General features: G+C 50.6%; 1 protein-coding gene across 7 annotated transcripts; it reads right to left on the bottom strand.

Annotated features, from left to right (window-relative positions):
- Positions 1-7: 7 nt before the first annotated feature.
- Pde1b (phosphodiesterase 1B) lies at positions 8-27,986 on the bottom strand. 7 transcript variants are annotated; one of them, XM_057791345.1, is made up of 16 exons: positions 27,890-27,986; positions 27,350-27,472; positions 10,184-10,297; positions 8,900-9,082; positions 8,664-8,730; positions 8,249-8,368; positions 6,159-6,299; positions 5,712-5,812; positions 5,497-5,622; positions 5,278-5,379; positions 4,060-4,180; positions 3,736-3,817; positions 3,438-3,546; positions 2,889-3,019; positions 2,283-2,405; positions 8-1,839 (listed from the first exon to the last, which is right to left on the bottom strand). In XM_057791345.1, exons 2-15 carry the CDS (start codon positions 27,457-27,459, stop codon positions 2,302-2,304), a joined length of 1,611 nt encoding a protein of 536 aa, XP_057647328.1. In that variant the 5' UTR covers positions 27,460-27,472; positions 27,890-27,986; the 3' UTR covers positions 8-1,839; positions 2,283-2,301. The 7 variants fall into 7 exon arrangements, with proteins under 7 accessions (XP_057647328.1, XP_057647327.1, XP_057647329.1 ...); XM_057791344.1 differs by lacking the exon at positions 27,890-27,986 and adding an exon at positions 27,569-27,818; XM_057791346.1 differs by lacking the exon at positions 27,890-27,986 and adding an exon at positions 27,569-27,818 and having other exon boundaries at positions 8,249-8,365.

The following is a 27,986-nucleotide window of genomic DNA, read 5'->3' as shown; positions in this document are numbered from 1 at the left end:
CCTGGAAGTCAGAGATCACCTCAGTGCTTTCTTTCCTTACTGAGGAAAGCTCTGCCCACACAGAAGGTTGCACTCTGGGAGACTGCAGGTCTGAAACAGAAGCCCTGTCAAACTGGGCGCCCTGTGCTGTTTCTCCCTCTGCTGGACATAAGTGGGAAGCGCACCTTGTCTCTAGACCCTGAGAAGAAAGTTTTTGGAATTGTCTGGCCTCCATCCCATTCTGTGGCCACTATTCCTTATTCCAACCTGATAGGACAGACTGTCTGAGAACTCAAGTGTCTATAAACCCAATGGACCACCTCTTGTCCTACATCCTGAGGTCAGGGTAAGACTAACACCGTGCACAGGTAGAGAAATGGCTTCTGATCCCAGTCAGGCTTCTCATGATGCTGATTCTGCTTTTCCCAAACAAATTCAAGAGAGAAAGGAAAAAGGCAAGATTCCTTCACCCTCTTTGCTGCATCAGTGCTCCACAGCCAAAAAGAGCATAGCCTGGTGGTGCCGCAGATAGCCTTCCCCTGGGCTTCTCTCCATTCTCAAGGAGAACACCCTGCCAGAGTTCTAACTCAGAAGATGACACGTGAGAGAACTTTTGCCTTGTGAACACCACACACATCCAGCCAGTCTCCCTTCTTTATTGATCTCTGGCTATATCAGGGGCCTGGGAGACCAGAAGCATGGGGAGTCACATGCGGTTCAGAGTGGCAAGTCTAGCGACCATGGAGATGGACTTCACGAGAACAGGGCCCACTGCACAGATGCATGGCTGGTATTTACAAGAAAGGAGGAGGCAGTCAGCTGGACTCGGCCTTTTCTTGGATGAGGTGGGGCAAGGAGCCTGAGGAAGGAAGAGGCTCTGCCTGGCTGCACTTGCCCTGTATGCCTCAGGCAGCAACAGCCCTGTGCCCTTCCCCTTTGCCTTCCACCCACGAGGGGCCCAGGGACAGGAATCTCTTCGTGGGCCAGTTCTGGGAGAAGGAAGGCAGGAAGGCCCCACTCTGGCCACATGGATTGATGGGTCATACCGTACCCCACTTGCACCAGGGCCAGCTGTCCCCTCCTTCCTTTGTTCATACACAATGAAGGAAGATCTCAAAGCATTTACAGACATTGGTCGGATGAGAGCCTCTTAGTCCCCGGGGACAGAAAGGAGGCAAAGGGCCAGAGACCCAGGTAGGGCAGGTGACAAGCTTCTCAAGCCCAGACCAGCCCCAAGTTCTTAAGGACCCCGGAAAGTCTTCCCGCAAGCATAATCCCAAGGCTCCTGTCCTCTCTCAGCCACTGCCTGGGCAGAGGAGAGAGGGAGTTTGCAAGGGAGCAGTGCTAGAACAGCAAACGTCTGGGGTCAAGAGGCTGTCCCCCACCTCATCCTGCCCTTCCCATGCGGGCCCTTGAAAACTGCCAGCTTCCTTGGGAAACGGAAACCCAGACCTGCCAGCTAAGATCTGGGGTGGGGGCTGTGGGAACCCCCAAAATGTATTGCTTAGAAACTTGGAGGCAAGAAGGATGGGGAGGGCCAAGGGGGCTGGCATCTGACCCTCCCCTCCAGGCCATAGGAAGCCTGTAGGAAGCTCACCCCTCCCAAGTAGCCATCTACCCAGGAAGGGAGTCCAGAGGCAAGGGGTGGGCACAGTGACCATTGGGGGCCTATGGTTCCCCAGGCTTGTGTCCCAGTGGGTACTGGGTGGGGAGGGGACCTTCCCCTACCCCACCAGCTCCAGCATTGGGCTTTCAGGTGAGCTATCTCTCCCACGACCAACACACTCCCTTGGAGCAGATAGGGGAACCAGTCGGATGGATAGTGCTAATGACATCAAAGACTTTGGACTCGGTGAGGACCTGTCGAAAGAAGGAGACACTTCAGTGTTCTGCTCTTGAACTTTATCTCTTAACCTGATCTTCCTTCTCCAAATCCCACCCAGTCCTCCCTTGGTCCTCAGAACAGCTAGTGGCCAATGCCTGTCAGATGCATGGCAGCCGATGGTACGAGCGGGGCTGAAGTAAAGTCACATTTACTCTCTTGCCCCACCGAACCTTGTACCTAGACTGCTGCCTGCTCCATAGTCTCACAGCCCGGCACATGTGCCATCCTGTCTGCTGCTCTGTCCTTTCTTCCTTCATGAAAGAATATGGGGCCAAAGAAGGTGACAGGAGTCCCTTGCTCCCCACCCGTGCCCTGGCTCTGTCCTGTGCCTCCAATTCTTCTCTCCTGCTGAGCGGAGCCCAGAGATGAGCCACCTGAAGCCACGCTGGCTTAGCTACCCTCCTGCCTCCTAGCTCACCTGGCCAGCCCCCAGCTCCCTAATCCAGATTCCCGTTCTGGTTGTGCTCATCTTCGGCAGGGGAGGGTGGGGCCTCTTCCTCACAGGGGGATAGTTCGTCAATGGACATCTGGTTGGTGATGCCTGCAGAGGGTCCAAGGAAGCTGACGTTAAGCCAAGAAATAGTTTCTCCAGAACCAAGGTGCATGTAAAGAAAAGAAGAGGCCTGGCTCACCTACTACCTCCTCCGATCTGAGCTACCTCCACCCGCACACATAAAAACTCACAGCCCCTGCTCACAGTGCAGCAGGAACCACCAAGTAACTCAGATCTCCAGGGGCACCATTTGCAGACAGCCAATGTGCAAGGAGCCCAGCCATGGCACACACAGAGGGTCCCAGAACTCAGAACACTGTGGCTGTCCCTGTCATCTCTCCAGCTTCCACTCTAGAACAGCCCAAGCCACTCAACCCGTCAGCCTTCGTGTGGCCTCTTATTTTAGTCTGACTGACTCCATTCCCAACTCGAGGAGTCAAAGAGCTGCCTGGGGCTTAATGCAAAGGGGCTGCTGTTGCTCCACCGGCCCTAGAATGTTCACAGACACACACATGCTCACATAACACCCACCACTTGCTGCCCGTTCCTTCCACTTCTGTTTGTTCTCCTGAATGTGCTTGGTCCAGGTGCAGCGGAAACTGACCACATCGGGGTTGGGGTCTCCCACGTCTACATCTAAAGAAGGCTGGCGCCACTGGAAGCTAGAAACAAGACCCATTCAAACGCCCAGTTCCAGAAGTGAGACCCAGCCCTCTTCAGAATCCGATTCTTAGCCCTCAGCATGGAGAAGATGGAAGACCAGAAAGGCCGGAGTCCTTTTCCCTCTTCTAGATACCCTCAAATCCTTGTCTGACTTCCCATAATTGTAGCCCTCCCTCTCCACACTCAGTCTCCTGGTAGAAGGAAAACAAGATTATCTGAAAGACAGTTTAGACCCTTAAGGAAAAAAATGTAGGGAGCCAAGGTGTGAGCTAGGCTCAGTCTTCTGTGACAAGAGAGGGGCTCTCAGACCTGAAGCATCCTGCCTCCCTCCCTGCCTGCCTGCCTACCCTCCCTCCCATCTAGGCTGAAAGAATCATCTCTGTGCAGCCAGGACATGGTTACCCCAGCCACAGTCACCTAGGCTGACTTTTAGACTTGGAATCATCATCTGCCAAGGGCTGGACACTCTTCTCTGCCACATCAGTCAGCACAGAGAAGGTGGGCTCCACAATGAAGTCGATGAAACCTGCAGGAAGGGAGCAAGCAGCACAACTGTCGCAGTTGGAGGACAAGGCAGACACAGGACAGCCTGGTTGTGAGGCTGCAAGTGGCAAAGCCTAGAGGATGACCTGGAGTGAACTCCCCCGCTGGGACAACCTGGGGACAGTATCTGTGTGGGCCCAGCCAGCCCCTCTCCTTGTCCCCCTGGACTCACCTATCTGGGACTGGGCCACCAGTGTGGAGGTGCGGTCACACAGTGGCGAGAAGGGCAGCCCCAGCTCAGCCTCCTTGTCGCCCTGGGAAGAGAAGACGCCTCAGAGCTGGGAGGGCTGGGGAGATAAATGGCTACAATGGGAGAAGGGGATGCTTTGACCTGGAAATGAGGGGTGAGTGGAGATAACCAGTGTCCAGCTCTGTGGGTAGAGACGACCCCACAGACTTGGGATCAGTTCAGGAGTGAAAGGTAGCCGGGTGGAGCTCTGGAGTAGGTGTGGGAAGCTCGCAGATGGGGATAGGAAGGCTCCATTGACAGGGTTACCTGGCGGAAGAATTCTTCCATTAGGGCCTTGGTCCAGCGGCTGTGGACTGACCACTGCTTGGTTGGATGACTGATGTCAGCAGCATGAAGCAGAAGAGATAGGGCCTTGGACTTGTCAATCCTGATTAAGGCAGGTGTTAAAAAAGGGAAACTGATCTTCTAGGAAAAGGAGACCTTGGCCAGTCTCCAACTTCCAGTCACACAAACACTCCTTTTTCACATAACTCTAAGCAGTCTACACACAAGCAAACTCATCTATATGTATAGACATAGAAGCACAGATCAGTAGCTGAGAACCCAGGCTCTTAGCATCAATGGGCATGAATTTGACTCCCCCTCATCTCTACCACCCACAATTGTGAGACACTAAGCAAGTTACTGAAAACATCCATAATTCATTTTCTTCAAGCCAAAAGTGAAAATAACAAGCCTGTCACATATTGAGTTGTTCTGAGAATTAAATGACTTATAACAAGTATTTCTGACACATAATAGGTACCAGGGATGTTATGTACAATGGCCATCATCATGATCCTTGCCATTAACCCCCCAACAACTGCCCACAGTGACCCCACAATCCCCATTCAGACGCTATACACAGGTCAACACACACCTTCAGGACACTGAGCCCATTCTCTCTTACCCACACTTATACATTCCCAGTCACTTCTAAACAGCATTAGAGAGAATTATAACATTTGTTCTGTCTTCATTTTTGTTCTTTTTTAACCTCACACAACTCTCCCAGTGGCCTTCTAAAATAGGAGTTAGTGTGAAGGGAGGTACTTCATGGTTATCATTTTAGATAAGGACAAGGGTCTAGAAAAATACGAATATATTTCCCAACATTCCTGAGTAATCCTGCCCTGCAGCTACAATAAAAATTCCTATCCACGCCGGGGCGGTGAGGAGGCAGAGGCAGGTGGATCTCTGTGAATTCGAGACCAGCCTGGTCTACAAGAGCTAGTTCCAGGACAGGCTCCAAAACCACAGAGAAACCCTGTCTTGAAAAACCTATCCAGGCTCCTGGCCAATGCTCTCCATCAGACCTGTTAGACAAATCCAAAGCCATGTTCACAAACGCCACACACAGCCACATACACTCAGATAGATGAGTGCCTGGAGTCAGGTAAGAACCTGGAACACTGCTCAGTGTACACACTGATTCACAAGACCCTCCCTCTGGCCTGGCCCTGCCTACACCCCTCCACGTGCTACCTTTCCAGCTGCTGCAGAGCTGTCTTCATGGACTTCACTTGCTGGAAATGGCAGGACATGTCTGTGGCCAACACCATCTCAATAACCAAGGCCCGAAGTTCTCTAAGTGGACAGACAGAGAAGAGACCGGTCCTCTCAGCACTGGGCAGGACTAAAGGATATGGGGAAAAGAAGGCTGGGATAGGGTTTCAGGGATGCCACATGCTGTCCTGTGCTCACACAAACTCGTCCTTGGTGAGATTGATAAAAATGTTCATCTCATCGTCCTGCATCATTCGAAAAACAGAGCTGATGTGGTGGTTCTCCAGCACTGAGCGGTCGTTGTACAGGATGGCACATTCAGACCTGTGGAGCTGTATGTCACGCCCAGCCCCCTGTAAAGGGCTCCGCCGGCAGCCTTGACCCCTCTGCCCTCGCCATGCCCTATTGCTCACTTGGTCTGGATGTGGAAGCTGTTGGTTGTGCCTGTGTGCTCATAGTCATGGATGGCTGCAGCAAAGATGATGGCCAAGACCTCAATCTCTGACAGGCAGTGCTGGGGGCGAGGAAGAGGAGAAACTTGGGCTAGCCCTCTGCCAGTCACTGCCCAGACACCCTCACAGCTACAACATTCCATCCATCATCAGAGCTAGCCATGTGTTTCAACTCTCCTCTGTCCCCATCAGTCATATACCCACTATACCCCATCATGTGTCCCCAACAGTGCCCAAGAAATATTGGTACACCTAAGGATTCTCTGGACAAAGTTAATGCATTTGACTCTGCAGGTGTTGCAGGCACCCCATGGAAGCAGGCACCCCGAGGAAAAGGACACTAAGAGAGCGGCCAAGGCTTCCTAGTTCCGGATCCACAGGATCTGAACAGCATGACCAGGCACCTACCACCATGCCTGTGCGGAGCAGGAAGCAATGGACTGTCTGAGTCACATCAGCTGCATGGATCTGGTTGTGGTAAGGGTTCTTGTATTTCCCATAACCTGTCTCCAAGGCCTCCAGAAAACTCATCAGGAACACAGTGGGAATCTGCAGGAGAGGGAAGAACGGAGATATCAAGGATCTACAAGAGTGAAGAGACAGGCAATGGCAGCATTCTTTACATGGTAGTCAGGTAGAATGATGCTCACCTGTAACCCCAGCACTTGGCTAAGACAGAAAAGTCTCAACCCCACTTCACCCACCTACCCTGCCCAAAAACAATTGGGTATGGCCCAGAGAACTAACACAGGCTCTGATCATTAGAGATGGGCTCAGATTCAGGCTCTACCACCTGCAGCCTGTGTGACCTTGGGTAATCCCTATGCCTCCCTAATTGCAAAATAAAGATAATACCACCTACCTGGGATTTAATGAGAAAAGTACAAGGCATTTAGTAAGTACTCTCTGAAGAGTATCTATAATTATTATTATTTCCCTGGAGATTTCTAAGAAAATGAAAGAAAGCCTCCCTCCTACCTTCCAACCACCTGCACCATCCCCAAAGCCACAGAGAAGGCTCAGAGCAAAGGGAGGTAAGAGGAGCTGCAGGGCCCCTTGCCGCAGATGTGGAGCACCTGCTCTGAGAAGCCGTCCCTGACCACCTCCATCCACATACGCCAATGAGCAGCCCACCAGGCCCACAATATCTACAGACATGCGCACACACCCAGGACAGAGCCACTCTCAATTCTGTCCCTGACTACAGATGCCCTTGGGTATCTTTGCCTCCTTCAAGAGACGTCAAGGCTCCCAGACGTCAAGGCTAGGATCTTCACCTGAGGCCAGGAAAGGATCCAGGACTCAGGACTTGGAAGGCTTCTGCACAGTGACAGTAGAGAAGACCCTAGCTTCCCCCGTCTCTACCCCTGGAGGGCTGTGCCCCAAATTCAGGGAATTTTAAAGGACTGTTTCCATGACAACTACTCTTGCTTTTGCGTTGCCATGGTGTCCCTAGAGGGAAGGGAAAAGAAAGGAGGGAACAGGGAGGGAAAAGACCAGGGAGCTTGGGAAGGAAGCCTGACCAGGACCCAGTGGACATCCCTTTCTCTGTGTTGTGAAGCAGTCAAACAGGCTAACTAAAGCCAACCCAGGGCAGCTGCTCTTGGGACTCCCAAACCTCATCCATCCACACAGGTAAGAAGCTTGCAGAAGCTGGTGTCTGAAGTACATCTAAAAATGACAGAGTGGACAGGAGCTGGGAAACGGACCCTGCTATTCTTGGCCTAAGGAGGGGTCTGGAGGGGGCAAGGAAAGTTCAGGAGGTAAGGCCTCAAGAAGGTCGGGAGGGGAACCCTGTTGAGCAGTTCAGGGCTGATGTGGCAGTTCTTAAGAGGTGTCAGAGAGGAAGAGGGGAGGAACAGGGAAAGGCTGCACGGACAGAATCCCAGTGAAGTAAGACAGGCTCACTAGGATACCCCACACACACCTTTACCACTCAGCCCAGGCCGCTCCAGGCCTGCTACTTCACCTTCAATATCTACTGGCCACCCCAGGTGAGCCTCTCATCAACCTTTCACACACTCCTCTTCCAGAGGTGGGTTCTGAAGTGGGTTTTGCTTCCCTCCAGATGAAGGATCTGGAGCAGCCTTCTATCCAGATCATCTTCCTCTGCCTAGCACACAGCCCTTCCAAACTCTTCCCAGAGCTTTTCACACTGGCCTGTCCCCTCCCCAAGAGAACAAATGAGAGACTCTAATCCCAAAGGATGACAGTACTGGGCTCTAGATCTCCAGGGTCCACAGACAAGAGCAGAAGGGAGGCAATTGGCAGATAGCCCAGAGGGGACAGACCGTGGAGGAAAAGGGCATGGGCAGTGTCCCAAGCTAAATGCTTGCAGGCCTAGAAGCATTCACTCCGCGAGTGAAGGGAGAGTCTGGATTACAGCAGTTTCAGTAGACACTGGGACAGGGCGAGGGAGCTTGGAGTCTGCTCATTGGGAATCTCTCTGCCAGCACAGAGAGGAGTAGAGAGAGCCAGCCTACAGGGTGCTGCCCAACCTTGAAGCGGCTGATGAGGCTATGCCGAGTCAGCAACTCAAAAACAATGGTCCTCAGCGCGTGGTCATCTGCTGCCCGGTTCAAGGAAAAGACATCAAAGCACCAGAGGTCCAGGTTCTGCTGAAAAACAATATACTAAGCGGGAAAGCCCCCTCCAGAACTCCCCTGCCATAGGGAGATTAGTCAGACTTCTAGCAAAGGTAGATACACGGGTTTCTTTTTTCCCAGATGTCTCTCAGTATCAGGGAGACAAAAAGACAAGGGTTTGTCTCTGGGTGAGCAAAAACTGTTCAAAAGAACATGAAAATGCTACTTAAAAGGGAAGTAAAAAATCACAGCACAAACAGAATCTGGAAGTCCCAATGGCTATATCAACCTCAACCTTCTCTTCTTTCCCAAAAAACCCAGGGGTCACCTTGAGACAGTTGTGGACTGCAGGAGAATATGTGGGGCCCACAGCAGTATATGTTCTCCGGAACATCCTAAAAAAGACCATAGAGGATAAATCAAGTATCTGGCCGGGGGAACAGAGCCTTAGCCAACTGGGGCTGTGGAGATAGGTCTCGGGGTGAGTGGGGTCATGAGAGATCAGGCTGGCTGGGACAGAGGGCACGACAGAGATGGGGAAAGCCGAGTACTGGCAAACCTCACCGCTCCACGAAGATCCCGGCCTGCACAGCATGCACGATGCTTCGGAACTTGGGCTTCTCTTCTGCCCTGCGACCTTTGGCTCGGGTCTGCTGGGTGAAGGTGGAGGCCAGCCAGTCCCGCACCTCTGAAGGCACAGCATCTGACCGAAGTTCCCGAAGCTCGTCCTCAGTATCCAGAATTTGCCTGGGACCAGGGGAACATCACAGAGGAAAGAAAGCAAGTGTTTCCATACTGGCAACCCAGTACCTGCCGCACCCATTTGTGACTTCCCCCGGTCCTCACCTTCCCTTCCCTTTACTACAGTGCTTTGTGTCTAGATTCCTGTGCAACACCTCCAGCAGTGAAAGAGCTCAGGGCAGAAAGCAGTGAAGTCACTATGGACAATGAAACACCACGTTCCAGGGATGCTACAGGGCAGCACAGTCATCAGAAATAAACTGCAAGGTTCACATATGAAATTAATTTTTTTCTGGTATGGTAGAAGTAGGAAGACCAGAGTTCAAGGCCAGTCTTAGCTAGATAGCAAGTTCAAGGCCAACCTGGACTATATGAGGCCTTGTCTCAAATAAACAAAATAACAAAAAAGAAATTTTCACTATTCTAGTAGCTACATTAAGCTGGTAAGGGGCTTGGTAGATGGCTGAATGGTTGAGAACACCTGCTATTCTTGCAGAGAACCAGGCTTCAGTTCCCAGAACCCCGCCTGTTATTCCAGTTCCAGAAGATCCCACACCCTCTCTGACCTCCGTGTTGGCAGAGGCATGCATGTAGTATACATACATACATACATACATACATGCACATACAAGTAAAATTAATATAAATAAATCTTTTTCAAATTAAAAAATGTTTTAAAGACTGGTACATTTAATAAAAAATTTTATTTATGCTAATTCCTCCAAATTTTTTTCAAAATAAATTAACATATAATGAGTGAATGACGTTGTGGGGAGGAGGGTCTGTCTGTAGGAGCCAGGATGTAATTTACAGACACATTTCAACTCATCCCTGCACACTACAAGTTCAAAGTCATCCCTCCTGGCCAACACAAGTCTAGAGATGTATTCCATGTAGGTTTGAACCAGATGGTTTCTAAGGTCCCTGGCATCCCTGAAGCCACCACTGTTCTTCCTTTTGTTCCTCCAGTATTGGGGATCAGGCCAGAGTGCCAGGAAAGTGAGACAAGCCCCCCACCACTGAGCTCCACCTCAGCCTCTCCCTGTCACTCAGCTCTCCCCAGCTCCTCTCTGGAGTCTGCCTATCTGACTTCTTCAGGCCTCTCACCGTGTCTCGTCGATGTAGACAGCCTCCAGCAGGGAAGCTGTGTATTCCAAGTTTTTCTTCAGCTCCTCGATGTTAACCTCCCCATTCTCCAACTGCTTCACCATGAAGCGCAGCCTGCAGGGTATGAGTGCAGATATCCTATTTAGACACTATAGCCCAGTCAGGGGTTCCTCAATAGGGGGCTCTTTGCAGAAACACTTTCAGTCTCCGAGCTGTTAATAATTCTAACACTAATGATAACAGCAGCCAGTGTTTTTCATGCCAGGCTATGGCTTCTGCCTGTGGTAAGTTTATCTACTGCCCCTACAGTGTTAGCCTAGGCAGGTAGCAGCCCCAGGAGCGATGTTTCTGGAGATGATTTGTTTCACAGTCTCAATATTTCCCCATGAGAGAAGGCTTTGGGATCAACACCAATCAAAACAGTCCCCAGGATCCTTTCATTGTCTTGGTCAAGACAGAAAGGCTGAGCACATCCACAGCCCCTCCATCCTGGCAAGGGCTGGCAAGGGCAACAAAGGCACAGAACAAAGACCAATCTGAACGCTTTTGCCTGGCCTCACTCCACGCAGGCAGAGCTAATGGATTATGATTCCAGAATCCATCAACCAGGACAAAGCAAGTTAACCCCTGGCTGCCCAGGCTCACACCACAGATAACCTCTGGCAGAGTCACTGCACCCATGTCCTGTCTCTGCCTCTGGGGTAAAACCAGGCTCTCACCCTTTTGATGCCTTCCCAAGGGGACAGATCTTTCATCCTTTGCAGCTTTGGATTCTGGGGGTGGGGGTCACTGATTAACTGAGAGGTTTCTTGGAAGTCTAGCAAGAGCAGCTCTGCATTCCAAATGAAACTCTCTGGCTCTAGACAGTGATTTTGAAGACAGCAACTCCCCACTCTCCCAACACCCCTCCCCCCATCACACACAAGCTCTCCTGTTCAGGTAGGAACACCCGCTCCCCGTCCCCACATCACACACAGGCTCCCCCATCACACACAGGCTCTCCTGTTCATGTGGGGTGAGAACACCCCACTACACCCCCCCCGCATCACACACAGGCTCCCCCATCACACACAGGCTTCCCCCCCCATCACACACAGGCTCCCCACATCACACACAGGCTCCCCACATCACACACAGGCTCCCCACATCACACACAGGCTCCCCCCCCCATCACACACAGGCTCCCCACATCACACACAGGCTCCCCCCCCCATCACACACAGGCTCCCCCCCCCATCACACACAGGCTCCCCCCCCATCACACACAGGCTCCCCCCCCCATCACACACAGGCTCCCCCCATCACACACAGGCTCCCCACATCACACACAGGCTCCCCCCCATCACACACAGGCTCCCCCCATCACACACAGGCTTCCCCCATCACACACAGGCTCCCCCCATCACACACAGGCTTCCCCCATCACACACAGGCTCCCCCCATCACACACACAGGCTCTCCAGTTTAGGTGGAGTGAGACAGTAGCTAGAACAAGCATCCCACTGAGAGGGGCTTCAGAAACCCAAGGTCACCCTGTGAGTTGGGGAGGAGAAGAGAATGAGTCAGGGACCAGAGGCTGAAATTAGCAACAATTCCCAGGGATGCTGGGGAGGGTAAACAATGGCATTCCTGAACAGAATCAGCTCTAGAATCCTGGGGTCTCAGCAGCTTTGAAATAGGGATACTGAAAATAGCCCCAGGAAGTATCCCTGGCCAAGTCTCACCTCAGAGCCCAGCAGTCCTGGCCCACACTTGTCTGAGAGTAAATGGGGCAGAAGTGAAAGGGACCAGTCTAGGAGTGGGGAGCTAGAGGGAGCAGCCCTGTGCCTCCGGAGTGGGCTCTTGCCTACCTCATCACCCAGGCCCACTGGCTCCATGTGGAAACAGTTGTCAGACAAGGAGGGTGGGTTTAGGAAAGCTCAGCCCACTCTGCTTCACAAGGGAAGATGAGCAGAAAGGGACTAGATATCTTGGGAAGATTTCCCAGCCAAATAAGCAAGAAAAAGCCACCAGCCAGGATTTGCCAGGATATCACAGAACAAAAAGGTAGTTTTTTCTTTCCTCTCTGTTCAGCCCCTACTACCCAGGGCTTTGGAGTAGGCACACACATAAAACAGAAGGGAAGACCTCTCCTACTGCCTGTGGTTCACCTCTCCTCCTATTCCCACCCTCATAGGCTACTTCACTCAGGCCCCTTTCAACCAAAAACAGTGTCCCCAGCAATCAAAGCCCACCAGTCTTTCCCAACCAACCCAGAGGAAAACAAATGAACAGCCACAACCATGGCGTTGTATTTGCATATATTTGCATAATGCTAACAATGCAGCCTAGAAAGGATTGCAAACTACATTTCCAATGCACAAGCCCAACTCCTTGGAATGGTTTACCACAACGTATATTGAGGCTGGAAACCAAGTTCAGAGTTCACATCCTGCATTGCACCCTTGGGCAAGTGACGAGTTTTGTGTGTGTGTGTGTGTGTGTGTGTGTGTGTGTGTGCGCGCACACGCACGCGCGCCTCCATGTGATGCTGGGAATCAAACTAGGGTCCTTTCCAAGAGCAACAAGTGCTCTTAATCACTGAGTCAACTCTCCAGTCCCTAATTCTTAACCAGTATGCATTAAAATGTGACCTAGAGGTAAAATAAAAAATAAAATGTGGCCTAGAGGGACAGGGGACATGGCTTAGTGGTTGAGTGCTTGCTACTCTTCTAAAGAACCCGAGTTCAGTTCCTAGCACCCCTGTTCCTCCTGCTCCAGATATTCAACACCCTCTGCTAGCCTCCACCGGCACCCACACACATATGGTATACACATGCCATGCACAAAAATAAATACAAATGCACATGAAAATAAAATATTTTTTTAAAAGCAGTCTAAGCCAGGCAGTAGTAGCACTTGCCTTTAATATCAGTACTTGGGAGGCAAAGAGGTGGATGTCTGAGTTCAAGTCAAGCCTGGTCTAAAGAGTGAGTTCCAGGACAGCCATGGCTACACAGAGAAACCCTGTCTCAACCCCACTCCCTCCAAAATAAATAAATAAAAGTGATCTGGAGACAGCAGATACCAGCATCACCTTGGGTCAAAATGTAGACTCCAAAGTTCACTGCATGTTTGTGGAACCAGAGGAAGGCATGCATTTTTTAAATGTATTACTCATGTGTGTGTGTTGAGTGTGTGTGGATGCAGGTGTGCTATGGCACATGTGTAGACCTTCACATGAGTCCTGAGGACTGAACTCAGGTCATCAGGCTTACTCTAATGCTCTTTACTTCCTGAGTCATTTTCCTGGCCCAGAGACAGGAGTTTTTAATAAACACCCTAAGTGATTCTTAAACACTCTACTCTAGAGCTTCGATCTCAACTGAAAAGTGGTGAGGCAGTCTCACAAAAATATTAAGAGAAATAAAGGAAATAAAATGTGCAACAAGCCTGGCGCAGGCAAGGGGTCCCCATAAATACAGCCTGAATGGTATTTATGTGCCAGCATAGGAGTTCCCACTCTGCCCCAACAGCAGTACTTCAAACCCAGCAAGCACCTGCCTGCTCAGCCCCGGTCTAGGAGAAGAAATACAGCTTAGATGAAGGAGCTAACAGACAACGCTAGTGAATACAGTGTCTCCACAACTGAAAACCTCATTTGATTCTCACAAGCATTTTAGGAAAGAAGGAAATGCCTTTTGCCCAAGGTCAAAAGACTTGTCAGTCTCAGGTCAGCAAAGCCCACAATGCCCACTAAAGTTAAGGGGACCCATGTCCCTACACTTTGACGGTATTAGGGCAGCACAAGTCTTACAGTGCATGGGGCATTGCACCAGAGTCCCAGTCAGGTCCACCTTAAGTGTTCTGGACCTGTCAGTGAACTCACAGGACATGGCAATTATCAGTGTGACCTCAACTGTGCCTGGTTTACCTTGGTCTCCATACTCAGAGCACACAGTAATGTTCAATAAAAGTTCATCATCTAAGGGCGGTGGTGGCGCACGCCTTTCATCCCAGCTCTCAGGAGGCAGAGGCAGGCAATCTCTGAGTTCCAGGACAGCCTGGTCTACATAGTGAGTTCCAGGACAGCCAGGGCTACACAGAGAAACGTCTCTCCAGAAAAAAGAAAAGACAAAAAAAAAAAAAAAAAAAAAAAAGACATTGAGAAGAGTTGTAGAAAACTAATCAGATGGAAGGCACCTGCCAGAGCTTACACGATGACACTCCCCAGACAGGCTGCCGAAGCTCAGTGGTGAGCCCTGGGACAGGAGTGACTGAACCACTGAAGTCCCGCTTCTCTGGCTGCCATCGTACCCAGGAACACATGCAAAGCAACATGATCCAGGCACCAGAAAGAGGCAGGGAGGGGAAAGATTAAAGAGTAAATTTGACAAAACAAGTAATCCAAGTAGATGAGCTGGACTCAGGCAGCTGAGAGGATCCAGATGCTTAACTGCCCCCTCCTAAAGTCAAATACACACACACACACACACACTATATGCTAGGCAGCAAGGCCTCTTTTATCTCAAAGTCCTTCTGAGCAAAGACACCCCCCCCCCAAGCCTCACTGGCTACAGAGAGTTCTTCTCTCTACCCACAACACTAGTCCAGCCCTGTGTTTCAGACCTCAGAGAACTGGCCCATGAAAAGCCCCTGGAGAATAAGACAAGCCTCCAGGAAAATTGAAGTTTCCCAGAATTCCTTCTACCCCTTCATACCCATTTCCCCATCACAGTACCCTCTGATCTTGACCCTCAGTAAGTCCCAGTATCCCCTGGCTTTGGTTGGACCAGAAGACTCTGGAAACAATAGCCCTCACACAAAGAGCCCAGCCCATTCCTATGGGTCACAATGTGACTGGCAATCTGAGGATTTCCAAAGTTGCCTGCCACTACTTCCAGTACCAAGATGCCACAAAGATCTTGTAGGTAGGGAGCTTAGAAAAAGACTGCTTCAACCCAGGTGGCTGATAAGAAGACAAAGAAAGGGCTGGAGTATAGTCAAGAGTTCAGTGGTAAAGGACCGGTGTCCCCTCCAGGCCTGGTATGCCCCCCACATCCCACCTGCAATCTCAGCACTTGGGAGCAGAAACAGGAAGAATGTTGTCATGAGCTCAAGGCCAGTCTGGGCTACAGAGTGGGGGAGGGGGGCCACAGGACAGGATGGGACAGAGAGAGAGAGAGAGAGAGAGAGAGAGAGAGAGAGAGAGAGATTGAGAGAGAGAGAGAGAGAGAGAGAGAGAGAGAGCGCGAGAGAGGGAGATGGGGGCTGTGGGGATGCGGGCACGTGAGGTCTTAAGGATCCCAGGGATCAGGAGGGAGAGAGAGGAAAGCCCTTGAAGATACCTGTCATAGAAGTAATAAACAACAAAGAGAGTGGAAACAGGAGCTTTCGCAAGCAACCACCCCTCTCCTGCCCCCCTTCTTCTGCCTCCCCTCTCTTCCTGGCCTCTCCTCTCCTCTCGCACCCCCCTCCTCCTTCCCCTCTCCTGGCCTCCCCTCTCCTCTTGCCCCCCATTCTCCTTCCTGGTCCCTCTCCTCCTGCCTCCCCCCTCCTCCTGGTCTCCTTTTCTCCTGACCCCCTCCTCCTGCTCCCCACTCTCCTACTTCCCCCCACACCCTCTTCTCCTGTCTCCCCCTCACCCCCTCTCCTCCTGTCTCCCCTCTCCTCCGGTCTCCTCCCTCCTACTGGTCTCTCTTCTTTCTCTATCTGTCCCCCTCCTCCAGCCTCCCTCTCTTCTCTACCCACCTCCCATCCCATCTCCCACTCCACTGTCCTCCTGCCCCCTTTCTCCTCTCCCTCTCCCTGGCACTTACCTGAGGATGGGCCCCTGGAGGTGACTCCTCTGGACAGAAACAGGGTTTGCCATGGAAATCAAAGTTCTCTACTTCAAAGTATCAAAAAGCTGACCCCAGGGCCCAAGGGCCCCTACTGGGGAACAACTCCCTCTTGAACCCCCCAGAACTTCCTCTTCCAGGTCCCAGCAAAACTGAGCAGACCAGAGAGCACTTTTTGATCAGGGAACTGGAAAGGCCTGACTGGGGGTGATGAGGCAGAAACCTTAACCCACAGGAACTGGGTGAGAGGCCGCGGGAAAAGTTTCACATCTGAATCAGACTGAAAACAAGAATCTGCTGTCAGAAGAGTCCCAGAAAGGCCAGAAATAGCACAGGCCAGCCCCTTGCTCTGAGGAGGTGGGGCTCCTCTTTGGGAAATAGGGATTAGCAGGCAGTGTCCGGAGGAGGCAGGGACAGCGACCATCCTGAATCTGTCACGGAGAGATCTATGGTAGGAGTGGAAGAGGCCCAGCCGAAGTTCAGAGGGGCTAAGCAGATCCAGCTCCTGCAAATCTGGCTTCTAGGGCCATTCTCCCAGGAGCCTTGGTTCACCTGAGAGAATTCACAAGGACAAGATGAACTCCCCAGAGAATTAGAAGCAGTTGGGAAGGGGCTTGCAGAAGCTAAAGGCCAGAGAAGGTTCACAGGTAGAGAAGAGCGTCCCACTCCACAGTGAATGAAAGTTGGGGGAACTTGTTCAAAGAAAGAATAGAGGTGATGGGAGGGGCCTGGCAGTAACAACAAAACATACCTGAAGCTAGCCAAATTACTCCTAGCCCTGATTTTCTCATCTTACATACAGAGATTGGGGAAAACCGTGAATTAGCCAGAGTGAGGTCAACACAGGAGGGGCAAAATGGGGCTCCCGGGAGAGCTTAAGGACCAAGACCCCCTCTTCCATCTCCGTGACTTCCAGGAAAGAGCCTGGCCGCTGCAACCAAGTAGACTGCGTACACAGTCCTAGCAGCTTCCCGATTGGCTACAAGATGACATCACAAGTGCTTTGGGGTCATGATTGGTCTACTGGAGCTTAGGCGGGGCTAAGGAGGAGGTGGGCGTGCTGAAGCCAAAAGTATCCTCATTTCTAGGGTCTCCTAATAGGCGTGGACTGGAGAAAAGGAATCACGGGGTTGAGTATGGCCCAAGAAAGGGAAGGGAAAAGAAAAGAAACAAACCCAGAGCTTTGGTTTTATGACGGGAAGTCTTTCCCCTCCTTCCCTACTGCTCGCTCAGAAGCCAACAAATTAAAACACCGTTACTGTGCCAAGGCCTTAAAGAAGTATAAACAAACGAAGTTTAGGGACCTGCTGTTTCTCAGCGGCTCTGAGCTCTGGGACAAGTGAAAGTGGGCTTGGACTGCGGACAAGTAGCAGAGGATGGAGACACACGGGTTGCTCTCTAGAGGTCTGGCGGCCTAGCAGGGCTGCTGCGGGGCGAGGGGACCACTCTCTGCGACCGGCTGGCTTCGCCATCCCTACGTGGCTTAGCACTTTCAGAAAGAAAAGACTAGACCCAGCATCAGGGTCTCAGGCCAGGCCATTTGGCTTGTTTTGCACGTGCTGACTCCAAAGGAGGGGGTGGGGGAGGCAGGTGACAGTCAGCTTTACTCGGCCCCCAAGAGCAGTATCCTTCAAGCTGCGCTAGCTCCCCTTCCTGCGTACCCTGTCTCCTCAGCCTACTCTTTCCCAGCTGCACGAAAGGTGGCTGCACAAATGATTGCTCACCCCATACCATTCCCGGTGTCACCTGTTTGCCCTATGATTATAAACGGATCCTAGTAAAGAGAGACTTGGGCAACTACAATCCCTTTCCTGGGGAGTGGGATTCCTATATTCATCCAGATGTTGTAGAATCCACAAGAAGTCCATCCAGTATCAAATTTCTCTTCAGTTCTTTTTTTTTAATATTTATTTATTTATTATGTATACAATATTCTGTCTGTGTATGTCTGCAGGCCAGAAGAGGGCGCCAGACATCATTACAGATGGTTGTGAGCCACCATGTGGTTGCTGGGAATTGAACTCAGGACCTTTGGAAGAGCAGGCAATGCTCTTAACCACTGAGCCATCTCACCAGCCCCTTCTCTTCAGTTCTTAAATGTGTTATTTTTATCAACATATGTTAATAAGCTATTTTATGCTATTATGTTAACATAAAAAGTTACAGGTTTCATTACGATACTTCCATATTTTATGTGCCATTTTGCTTTGGATTTGCTTGTTTGGGGGTTTTTTGTTGTAGTAGTGTTTTTGCTGCTGTTTGAGTTTTTTGAGACTTTATTGTTTGTTTGAGACAAGGTCTATCTCCAGAGGCCTGGAACTGACCAGGCCGACCTTCAATTCACAGAGATCCGCCTGCCTCTGCCTCCTGAGTGCTGAGATTAAAGGTGTGCGCCACCACACCTGGCTTTATGGTTTGCTCTTGTTCACCCCTCTCCTCCACTGCCCTCTCCCATCCTTCTTGACCACTTTTTACTGGGTCCTCTTCCCCACAAATCACCCCCACTGGCTCGCATGCCTCGTGCACTGCAGTGCTCTCTCTTCCCCTTCCCTCCCTTAAGGTCTCTTCGGTCCTCTTACAATGACCATTTTTACTTCCATTAACCCTTAAATTTTGTTTTGTTGTTTGCTTGTTTGTTTTTCAAGACAGGGTTTCTCTGTATTACAGTCCTACTTGTCCTAGAACTAACTCTTGTAGACCAGGCTGGCCTCGAATTCACAGAGATCCACCTGCCTCTGCCTCCCGGGTGCTGGGATTAAAGGCACTCGCTGCCAATGCAACCCGGCTAACCCTTAAATGTACAGGTAGACAAGCCCAAGCTCAGGCTTCCCTGTTGTGCCCACACCCAACTTTCTCCACCTTGTACTAAGGACTAATCATTGGCAGAGGGGACAAAAGTTGAGTCTGATCAGATAAAATGAGAATGGGAACGGCTCGGGCTGGGGGAGAAATGATCTTGCTGATCTCAGGGATCCAAAATCTCAAAACCTGGTAGGGGAGCAGCTAAATATCATTTAAAAATTATATGAGTACAAACCAGGAGAATTTGCCCTAATTTTCTTACTATAGACCTTACTGTAGGACCATGGGTAAATCTCTCTAAGTTCTAGTTTCCATGTTTAAATCTGATAAATAGCACGTGCTTCCAAGAAATCTAGTGAGGGCCTGATGGGGTCATTACGAGAAGAGCATTTTGGGACTATACAGCAGTACATCCATGCAAGACACTGCAGGTTTCGTCCAATCCTTTAGTTAGTTTTGCAAAGATTCATTGAGAGACTTCCATAAACAAAGTCCCAGATGGCCACTAGTACCAGGACCCAGTTTCCTCACAGTCTGCAAATGGGGCCTGAGCTACTTGTAGAAAACTCTCGTCTCTTCACATGCTAGGGCTTCTCTCTCCTCTGTAGTCCACAGGGGCTGGAAGACAGCAGAAGCAGAGGCAGGGGCTGTGCAGAACAAGGAGCTGCAGAACCCAAGAGCAACCAGAACTTTGCCTCACACCGGTTCCCTCACTCCCTGGTTCCCATTGCTGTCTGGGCAGCCCTAGTTCTGACAGCTGCCTGGGTAGAGTGGCGGGGGTGGCTCTAGAGCTAAAAATAGACCCCAACGGGCAGAACTGGGGTGCCATTCTGGAAGATGACAAAACTCAGGCTGACATAGTAGCCATGGCAGCCATGGGAGATCTCTAGGCTCTGGAAAGAGAAGGGGTTCAGGGAAGGGGCAGAGGTACTGTCAGCTCTTTTCCGTCCTGGTGGGTTGTGCTGTTAGCCCAAAAGACCAAAGGAAATGAAATAGAAGTGTAGAAGGTCCTGGAAGGCAAAGAGGGAAAGAAATAAATGTGAGAGGTGCTCCAGAAGATGGCCAGGATGAACACCGAGCCACGGAGCCAAAAGATCGACTTCTACCTTGCCTGTGTATAAAAGCAGCTCCCCAGTCTCCGAACTAGAAACCATTTCTAACAGGTGCTCTTAGCAACAGCCCGGCACAGCTCAGACCGTGCATGGAAAGATGCAATTTAAGCAGCTTAAAACTTAGATCAGACTAATAAGAACTCAGGTGGCCCAGTACCTGGCCCAATACAGCACACAAATGCATCACCTTCTCTCTCGGATGTCAGCCCTTGAGAAAGGGAATAACTGGGAGAGGTAGGCAATAACATGTAGTGAACGTAGATGAGAGAGAAGGTGTCAGGACCCCTTCCAGAAGAATGCTTCTCCCACTCACGTCTGCATTGACATCTCTCCCTGCACTGTAGAGTTCTGCTTATTCACCACCTCCACAAACCACCCCACTAGTCTGCTAGACCACATCCCAGCAGATGTCCACAGCAGATGCCCCGGTTCGAGAGGACTGACCAGAAGCTTAGAACAGTCTGAGATGGGTAAGAACTGTCAGCTTGGCAAGAGATGACTATAGGTATGTGGGGCAGCATAAGGCTGGGTCAGCTGGATTACAGTCTGGCCCCAGTTCTGACCCTACCCTACCAAGACTTCCCTGTAGCCCTGGGTAGCTCTTGCATCCAGGGCCTAGCACTGCAGGCACTAGGGAAGCAGGGTATCTGGACCTTGTTTCCCAGGTTCTAGAATTCCTTCTTTCTGATTGGCTCACTGCTTCCTCCAAATCAGCATTTGCCAGATCTTACAGGAGGGTAGCTTCCTTTTTTTTTTTTTATCAGAAAGGTCACTTTCTAACATCTGTGAATGTTTCTCAGGAAGTTCTCCTGTATATCTACCCTCAATCCATTCCACAGCAATCAAAACAATAGCCAACTTTGTTGACATTTCAAAGGCAAGCATCGTCCAGACTGGAATTCCTAAAGCTCTGGCTTGATACAGAGATGCTCCCGGCTATGGAACTTGGCAAGTGTGCTCACTCGTCCCAGGCTGAAGGGAGTTTCCAAACAAGGTGGACATAGAGGACAGAACTAGGGAGAAGGTGCCAGGCTAGATGCTGGATGGCTGATAAACAAGGGAGCAGGAAGCTGAGAATGGAGAAGAAAAGGGGAATTTCTGAGGCCCCAGATCCTATCAGTCAAAGGTTCCCTAGGCACCCGACCCAGAAGCCCCACTCCTACCCCAGCCTAAATGATGCCAGTACCAGCTGGCAACCTCATGGCCCACTGCGGCTACCGTAATTCTTTGCAAATCTGACTTCTCATTGCAGCTGTACAATCAACTGACCTGAGAGCCCAGCTCAGCCAAGAGCAACCCTAAATACTCCTGACCCTTCTCTCAGCCCTAGCCCCAGGCATCCCTGGACACATCTTGGCCTTCTTCTCTGCCAAACCCCATCACAACCCCCTCTGGGGATTGATAAGGTCCCAGATGCTGAGGCAGAATTCTAACCTGATGTTTTCTTCCCAAGCAAGAATAAGCACCACAGATAGAACAGGAGCAGGGGGTGGTGAGAGAGAGGACAAGAATCACTGCAAGGCAGAGAGAAAGAGAGGGGGGGGAGAGAAAGGCAGGAGAGAAACTAACACACTTGGAGAGTCCTGCACCGAATGCTTAGCAACCACTTCTCTCTTGCTCATCCCATCTCAACTCCCTCCCAGCTCTCTTGAACCAGGCCTTCTCCCACCCTAGGGGACCATCTCTGCATCTAACACCTTCCAGCCCCCGAGTCTCACCTCCACCCCACCTGCTGCCCTCGTTCTATGCCTTTTTATCTGCAGCTATCCTGAAGAGACTTGGAAAATAGCTCCTCAACTCCCATACCTGAGAAAATCAGCCCCTTGAGATTCAAAGGCAATTACTTGGCTTCTTCCCTGGAGGACCTGAGAGGATGAGGTTGCTGATCAGGCAAGAGACATCCTGCAGAAAGCAGGAGTTGAGGCTGGACAAGGCCCCAAAAAGGTATCTTGCAGCCAACTCACCCTACTGTCTCCACAGCAACACCTAGATACCCCCACATGCAAATTCTCTGGCTCCCAGCCAAGAATGAGGTAGCGTGGGAGGTAGAAGACAAGAGGGCAAGAACAGGGGGGAAACGAATCTAGAAAAGAAGGGGCAAAAGGGAGGGAAGGAAAAGAACAGAGGCCTTACATCTTTCCTCAACCGTTCCTCTGAAGACTTAAAGACATAAGACCTCGTGTAAGGGTTTGGTGGCGGCGAGCTGGCTAGTTGGTCTACTGACTTTAGAAAGAGAGTCTCATGTAGCCCAAGTTGACCTCACCCTCTCCCAGATGCTCAGAATCTGGGTGAGTACTACCACGCCTGGTGTCAGGATGTGTTTTCGTCCATTCTAGTCTGAGACAGAATGAGAGGGTAAAGATCGAGAGTGGTCCAGGCTTTTCTCTGACTGGATCCCACCTGGCCTTCCGGGCCTATTTCCCTTCACTCAGGTGAAACCTCCTATGGAGAGCCACTTTGTCTCCCAGCCTGCCTCCCGGGGCTCGGGGCTCTAAAGGGCTTACAGAGCGCTTCTAAAATAAGAAGTAAAGGAAATAGAACATTAGGGTAACAGAAGAGGGAGACCACTACAGCCAGGGAGGAGAGGGTCCTAAGCCTTTTCTGGGGATGAAGGAAGAAGAGCTGACCCAGGAGTGAGAAATTTCCCCATCCAGTGTTCTCTCTTCTCTTGGTCCAGGTACTGTGGATATGATCTGCCTGATGATATGACCCCAGGCCGAGTATTTAGGATAAATACAAAAAGCGGCTCCCCAACATACACAGAACCCCATCAGGGAGACCATCGCCCAGAACTACACTTGTTCCATCTCTTTCCAGTTCAGCCATTGGGACAAGGTAACAAAGATTTCGGCTCTCTTTCCCAGCAGCCCACATCCTCCACAGCTCAACTCACTTCCAGCCCCACTAGCTTCTTATCCACTAAGGGCAGACTCACTCATCAGCAAAACTCATCTAAATCATGCTGCAAATATTGGGTTCCAGTTTACTTGATATTCATGTTCCTGCCTCCCAAATCTTCACCTTTTTCTCTCATCCAGTCATTAGCCCTCCCCCCAACTCTTCCTTCACAAAGCAAGTTCCCCACACTGAAAGATCTCCAGACTGTGTCATTTAAAGCTATGATATGGACATTTAAAGCCATTGGTATGGACAATATCAAAGAACAGAGACTCTGGGAAACCATATGAGTTCAAGACCACATAGTGTAGAAATAGCAGAGCGGGAATTTGAGTCCACACTAATCTCCTAATACTTTCTCTGTCCTTCTGCCTCCATGATCCTCCAATTTTGTGTGGAAAGCTCTTTCTTTTATCTGAATTCGAGTTGCCCTGTCTCTGGGCTTCTCCCCTCCTTCTACATCCCAGATACCACTCAGTGCACATTCAAACAGTGCTGGGTAGAAAACAGAGATGATGGGAAAGGCAGTATAAAAACCAAGGAGAAATTCCCTGGGCCTTAGCTAGAAATGAAAGAGTAAGGCTGGTTTAGGGAAGACAGGAAGCCTCCCACTGAGGTCTGAGAGGCCTGGTTCTCCTGTGGAAGGAGCCACAGATCATCCTACGATCCTTAGAGCAGCTCCACAGCTCCAAACACAGAATGGGGGAATGACAGCAAGATACTTCTAAGATCCTGGTAAGATCAGTACTGGTAAGAGCAATACAAGATTACTGAACGGAGCATATTCAATATGATAACCAACGGCAGAATCAATCAATGAGACTCCAGGTCCAGTCCCTCAGCTTCCTCCTGCTGCCCTCTGGAAATCCCCCAGGATTGCCAAAATATTTGAATGTGTCACAAATACATACAAAAGATCACATGTACATCATATTCCATTACTGGTAAGCTCATTCACATCATCTCAGCCGGGCCTAGAACTGCTGGAGGAATTCAGGTAGGAGCATACCTTCTAGCATACTGCTGTCAAACACGCCATTCATAACCGTGAAGGAGAGAAAGACACCATCATGGAGCTATGCCTCCGGCACTCGTTGTCTCTACAGATTTCCAGGTATACATATCTGGCGCTCACAATTCAGTCTCTCGTTCACACAAAATACAGCCTGTGTATCTTCTCTGTAACTCATTCAGTTCCAGGCTGAATTTCATAACTCAAAACACAGCAACCATGCCATCTCTCTTTCTTCCACCTCTATCTCCTGCCCGTACCTCCCTCCTGTGTGGAGGTAAACACACACCACAGAGTCAGAGAAAGAACTCGATTTCATGTCTTCATACACACATAATTCATTTAATGTCTTTCTTCATTCCCTTATAATAGTATTTCTTGAAAGTCTGTGTTATGCAAGGTACCACATGAGACTCTGACGAAACAATGCTAACCTCAAATGGGTCCTTATTCTAGACTCAGCTGTTACAACCGTGAACCTCGGGGTCCTGAAAATGAAGCAGGGGAGAGACAAGAAAAGAAGGCTGTGCCTCCACTGTCCCACAGACAGGAGGAATTTCTATCTGTAAAATGTACAATTGAGAGAAACTAGGGCAGAGAAGAGAGTGATGCTTGTATTTCCCTGGGAGACAGAACTCATATTTGTGTTTTCGTGTGCACATAACCCCCAAAAGAAAGACTTGGGCAAAAACCCAGAGTGGCAGAATTTTACTTCCTGTGTAAGTGTAACAAGATGAGAAAAGGTGGGCCTCTCCTCATCACTGGACAGCTGCTTGAGGGTGGGAAGCATCTCACTCCACCCAACAGCACATCTCCAACACCTAGTGTGCTACCTCTCCCAAGCAAGGCACCCAGACTCTTCGTGAATGAATAAATACATGAGCCAAGGAAGCAAACCAATCATGGTTTTTCTTGATTCAAAAAAAAAAGACTCTGAAAACTCATTCTGCATCTATTATCTCTCCCGCATGTCCCCAACCCCCTCCAGTCTTAGATAAGGACAAATCGCTCATCTTCAGCTGGAGATACTGAAATCAACATGGCCAGACCCTCATTTCTAGACTGCCTTTCTCAGTCTCTTTATTTATGAATCTCCTGAGTTAGAAAAGTTAGAAGTAAAATCCCACTGTTGGAGACTTCCCCAGTTCATATAGCCCCGGATTCTCAGTTGGTCCTTGACAGAGTCCTCGGTGTAGGAGATGGGATTCCTGAATGTCCTTCCCAACAGGAAACTGCCCTGCACAGCTCCATTAGTGGAGCCGTGTGTCCACAGGCAAACACAGCCTAAGAGTCTGGACGTCCTAGAGTAGACTTTAAAGAGGGGGAGTAGGATTGTCGGGTTTGGGGACCAGATACATACAGAGACAGATATGTAGAAATCCTATTTACCTTCATTTCCACTTAGTGCCCAGTCCTGAGACAGTCATGTCTACCTCCCTGTTTCCAGACTAAACGACCTCTTTTAACCTCACCCATGAGAAGGAGGGAGAGCTCTGTTTCCTAGAAAGGATGGAAGGAAGGAAGCGAGCGAGCCTGAAACCCCGGGGTTTATTGTTGTTGTTGTTGTTTTATGTTATTGTTGTTTCCTTCTTTTTGTTGTCAAAGCCTCCTTGATATTAAACAAAGGCAAATCTAGAAAGCCATCGACCTGGGCTCTACCTTTAAATCTTTTTCTGCCTTGAGAAAACAAGACTGAGAATCTACTCCCGAGATGAATCAGCTATCTAGCATTTCGTTGGACCAGATCGCTGAAGTGAGATAGACCAACGTCATCTAATCAATGAGGTCACCGATCCTTGCCCACTGTGTGAGGCCACCTCAACTGAAGCCCTGTGGAAACAAGCTCTGCTGTTCTCTCCCCAGAGCTCAGTACCACCTCTGGGCTCCTCTTCTCTCATATTAGAAAGGGGAATGGCCATTCATTTTCAAGAAAGACTTTTGCTTGGCTAGAAAAGTGTGGAAGGCGATGAAAATGGGGAGATTCACTCTACCACATGGTTCTCTTCCCTGGATGTCTGATGAGGCACGAATGCCATCCTGAGACACTGGAATTCTGTGTCGTGGCCCCTGATGCCTCATCTTCCCTCACCTGCCACTCTCCTCAACCTCAGCCATTGGCAGAGCATGATTTTCTATCAAGACCCACCCAACAGAAACCTATTCAATCCCGTTTCCCATCTCTTCCTCCTAGAACTCATTCCGAGGCTGCACTTCATAGAATCCAGCAAATTGCTTCGGCCAGAGGCAGCAGAGGGGACAAAGGAGCACATCTGGATTTCGAGCCTTGTTGCCCATTGTGTACCGTTCTCCCCAAGGCTTCTGTAAGCAGCAAGCACATAAATCAGACTCACCTGTCCAATATGAGCCATTGGTGAAATATTTAAAGAACAATACAGACACAGGCGTCTGTCCTCCTCCTACCCCGTTCCCTCCCTTTATCAGAATCCAGGAAGAGAAGGCTCAGTGTTTGCTGCTGAGGGAACTGGAAAGAACGGGGTTCAGGGACGGTTACCATTTTCTTTCCTACCTATCAGCCTCTTTTCTAGGGCTGCAGAGAGTCTCTCGGGGAGACGTACATCTTTTCGTATTCTCTGATTAAGAATCAACAAACTGCAGAGATTATCCAATGGCACCTGCCTGGGAGGTGAACATAGTATATGACCAGTCTCTGACCCAATCCTGTTCTGTTTTGAGGGGCAGGAAGAAAACTTCCTTTCCACCCTCAGAATGTTGCGTGGAACGCCTGAGCCCTTCCTCTCCTCTTTTATTCTTCTCCATGTACTCTGGTCCTGCAATAAGGAATGATGCCCATATGTGCTGGGAGATCCTAGGAGATACTATATAAACAAAAAGGCTTTGATTAAGCCAATTATGCTGTTCCTGTCAATCACTTTTCTTCACCACCACCACTCCCCTCTAGCTCACAAGTGAGGGTTCCAGTCACTCCTCCAGGCTCCAGGTGGATCATTAATACGCAGTTTCCAGATCCTGAAGCAGCTAATCCTCTCAAATATAAGGCACCCTCATCCTGCTCCCTGTAAGATGTAGAACTACCAACCCCAAAGAACCCACAGGTTGGCACAAGTATCTCCGTGCACTAGATCCGCATTGGTGTACAGGTGCACTTCACACCTCTGACCCATGGAAACACGTGTACATGCCTGCGATATGTCTCACATCTGCACAACCCTGTTCATGGGTATGTCTGAGTCAGCCTGGCATCTCCTAAAGTCTGCCTGCCTGCAGCCCTTGCCAACCACAATACTGTCTCTTCAAGCTACTGCATGTGTCACTCTGTCACTCAAAGGGCCCCAAACACAAGCACAAGCTTTGCAACTCCTAAACCTGCCCTAACCAACGGGCTTGCACTGCAGATGTGGCCTGGACACGGGTGTCAGGGCCGTGTGCCCCAGAGCATCTACCTGCCCGGCTCTAGTTGCCCCCCTCACACACACACACACACACACACACTCACACAGCGTCCAGGCTCCCCCCTCTCCAGATTCCCCTGGCAGAAACTCACAGAGACCGTAGCTTAATCCACATCTTCTTGCTGGGGGCTGACTTCAGCTCCAAGGGTGATGGACAATCCGACTCCAGCATCTCTGGAGGACTGCGCGGGGACAGCTCCATGCTTAGCCACTGTCTAGGGAACAGAAGGAGGAGACAGCCCTTCTGCTCAGCTTTAGCCCCTTGGCCCCTTGTCGAGGGACTCTCTCCATTCATCCTAGACCCTTCCTACCTGCGGCTGGCGTGGATCAGCCAGGCCGGTGTCTCTGGGCTCAGGCCAAGCTAGTAAAGCTGCAGTGCCTGCCGCTGCTCCTCTTGTGCTGCCCGGCCGAGCTCTGGGCTCCCTCTTCCAGCTCTCCGCGCCCGCCGGGGCCGCCGCCACCACAACCGCCGCCGCTGCTGCTACCTCCGCTGCCGCCACACACAGCCACAGCCACCTCCTCGTCCCCCTCCTCCTCCACCGGCCAGGACCCCCTCCGTCTGCTCCCCTCCCTGTTTCTTGGTCCGCCCGCCCGCCGGTCTAGCGCTCAGCGCAGCCACTCCTCCCCCTTACCTAGAAGCGCAGGGGAGCCGGGGGCGCACACATTCAGGAGCGCCCAAGGGCGAGCGCGCGCACTGGCGCCGGGCACGAGTGGCTGCTGCGTGTGCCC

This window comes from Chionomys nivalis, chromosome 17, assembly GCF_950005125.1.
Source record: "Chionomys nivalis chromosome 17, mChiNiv1.1, whole genome shotgun sequence".
NCBI lineage: Eukaryota > Metazoa > Chordata > Mammalia > Rodentia > Cricetidae > Chionomys > Chionomys nivalis.
The sequence above is the reverse complement of the archived record's forward strand: the minus strand, read 5'-3'. Positions and strand labels throughout refer to the sequence as shown.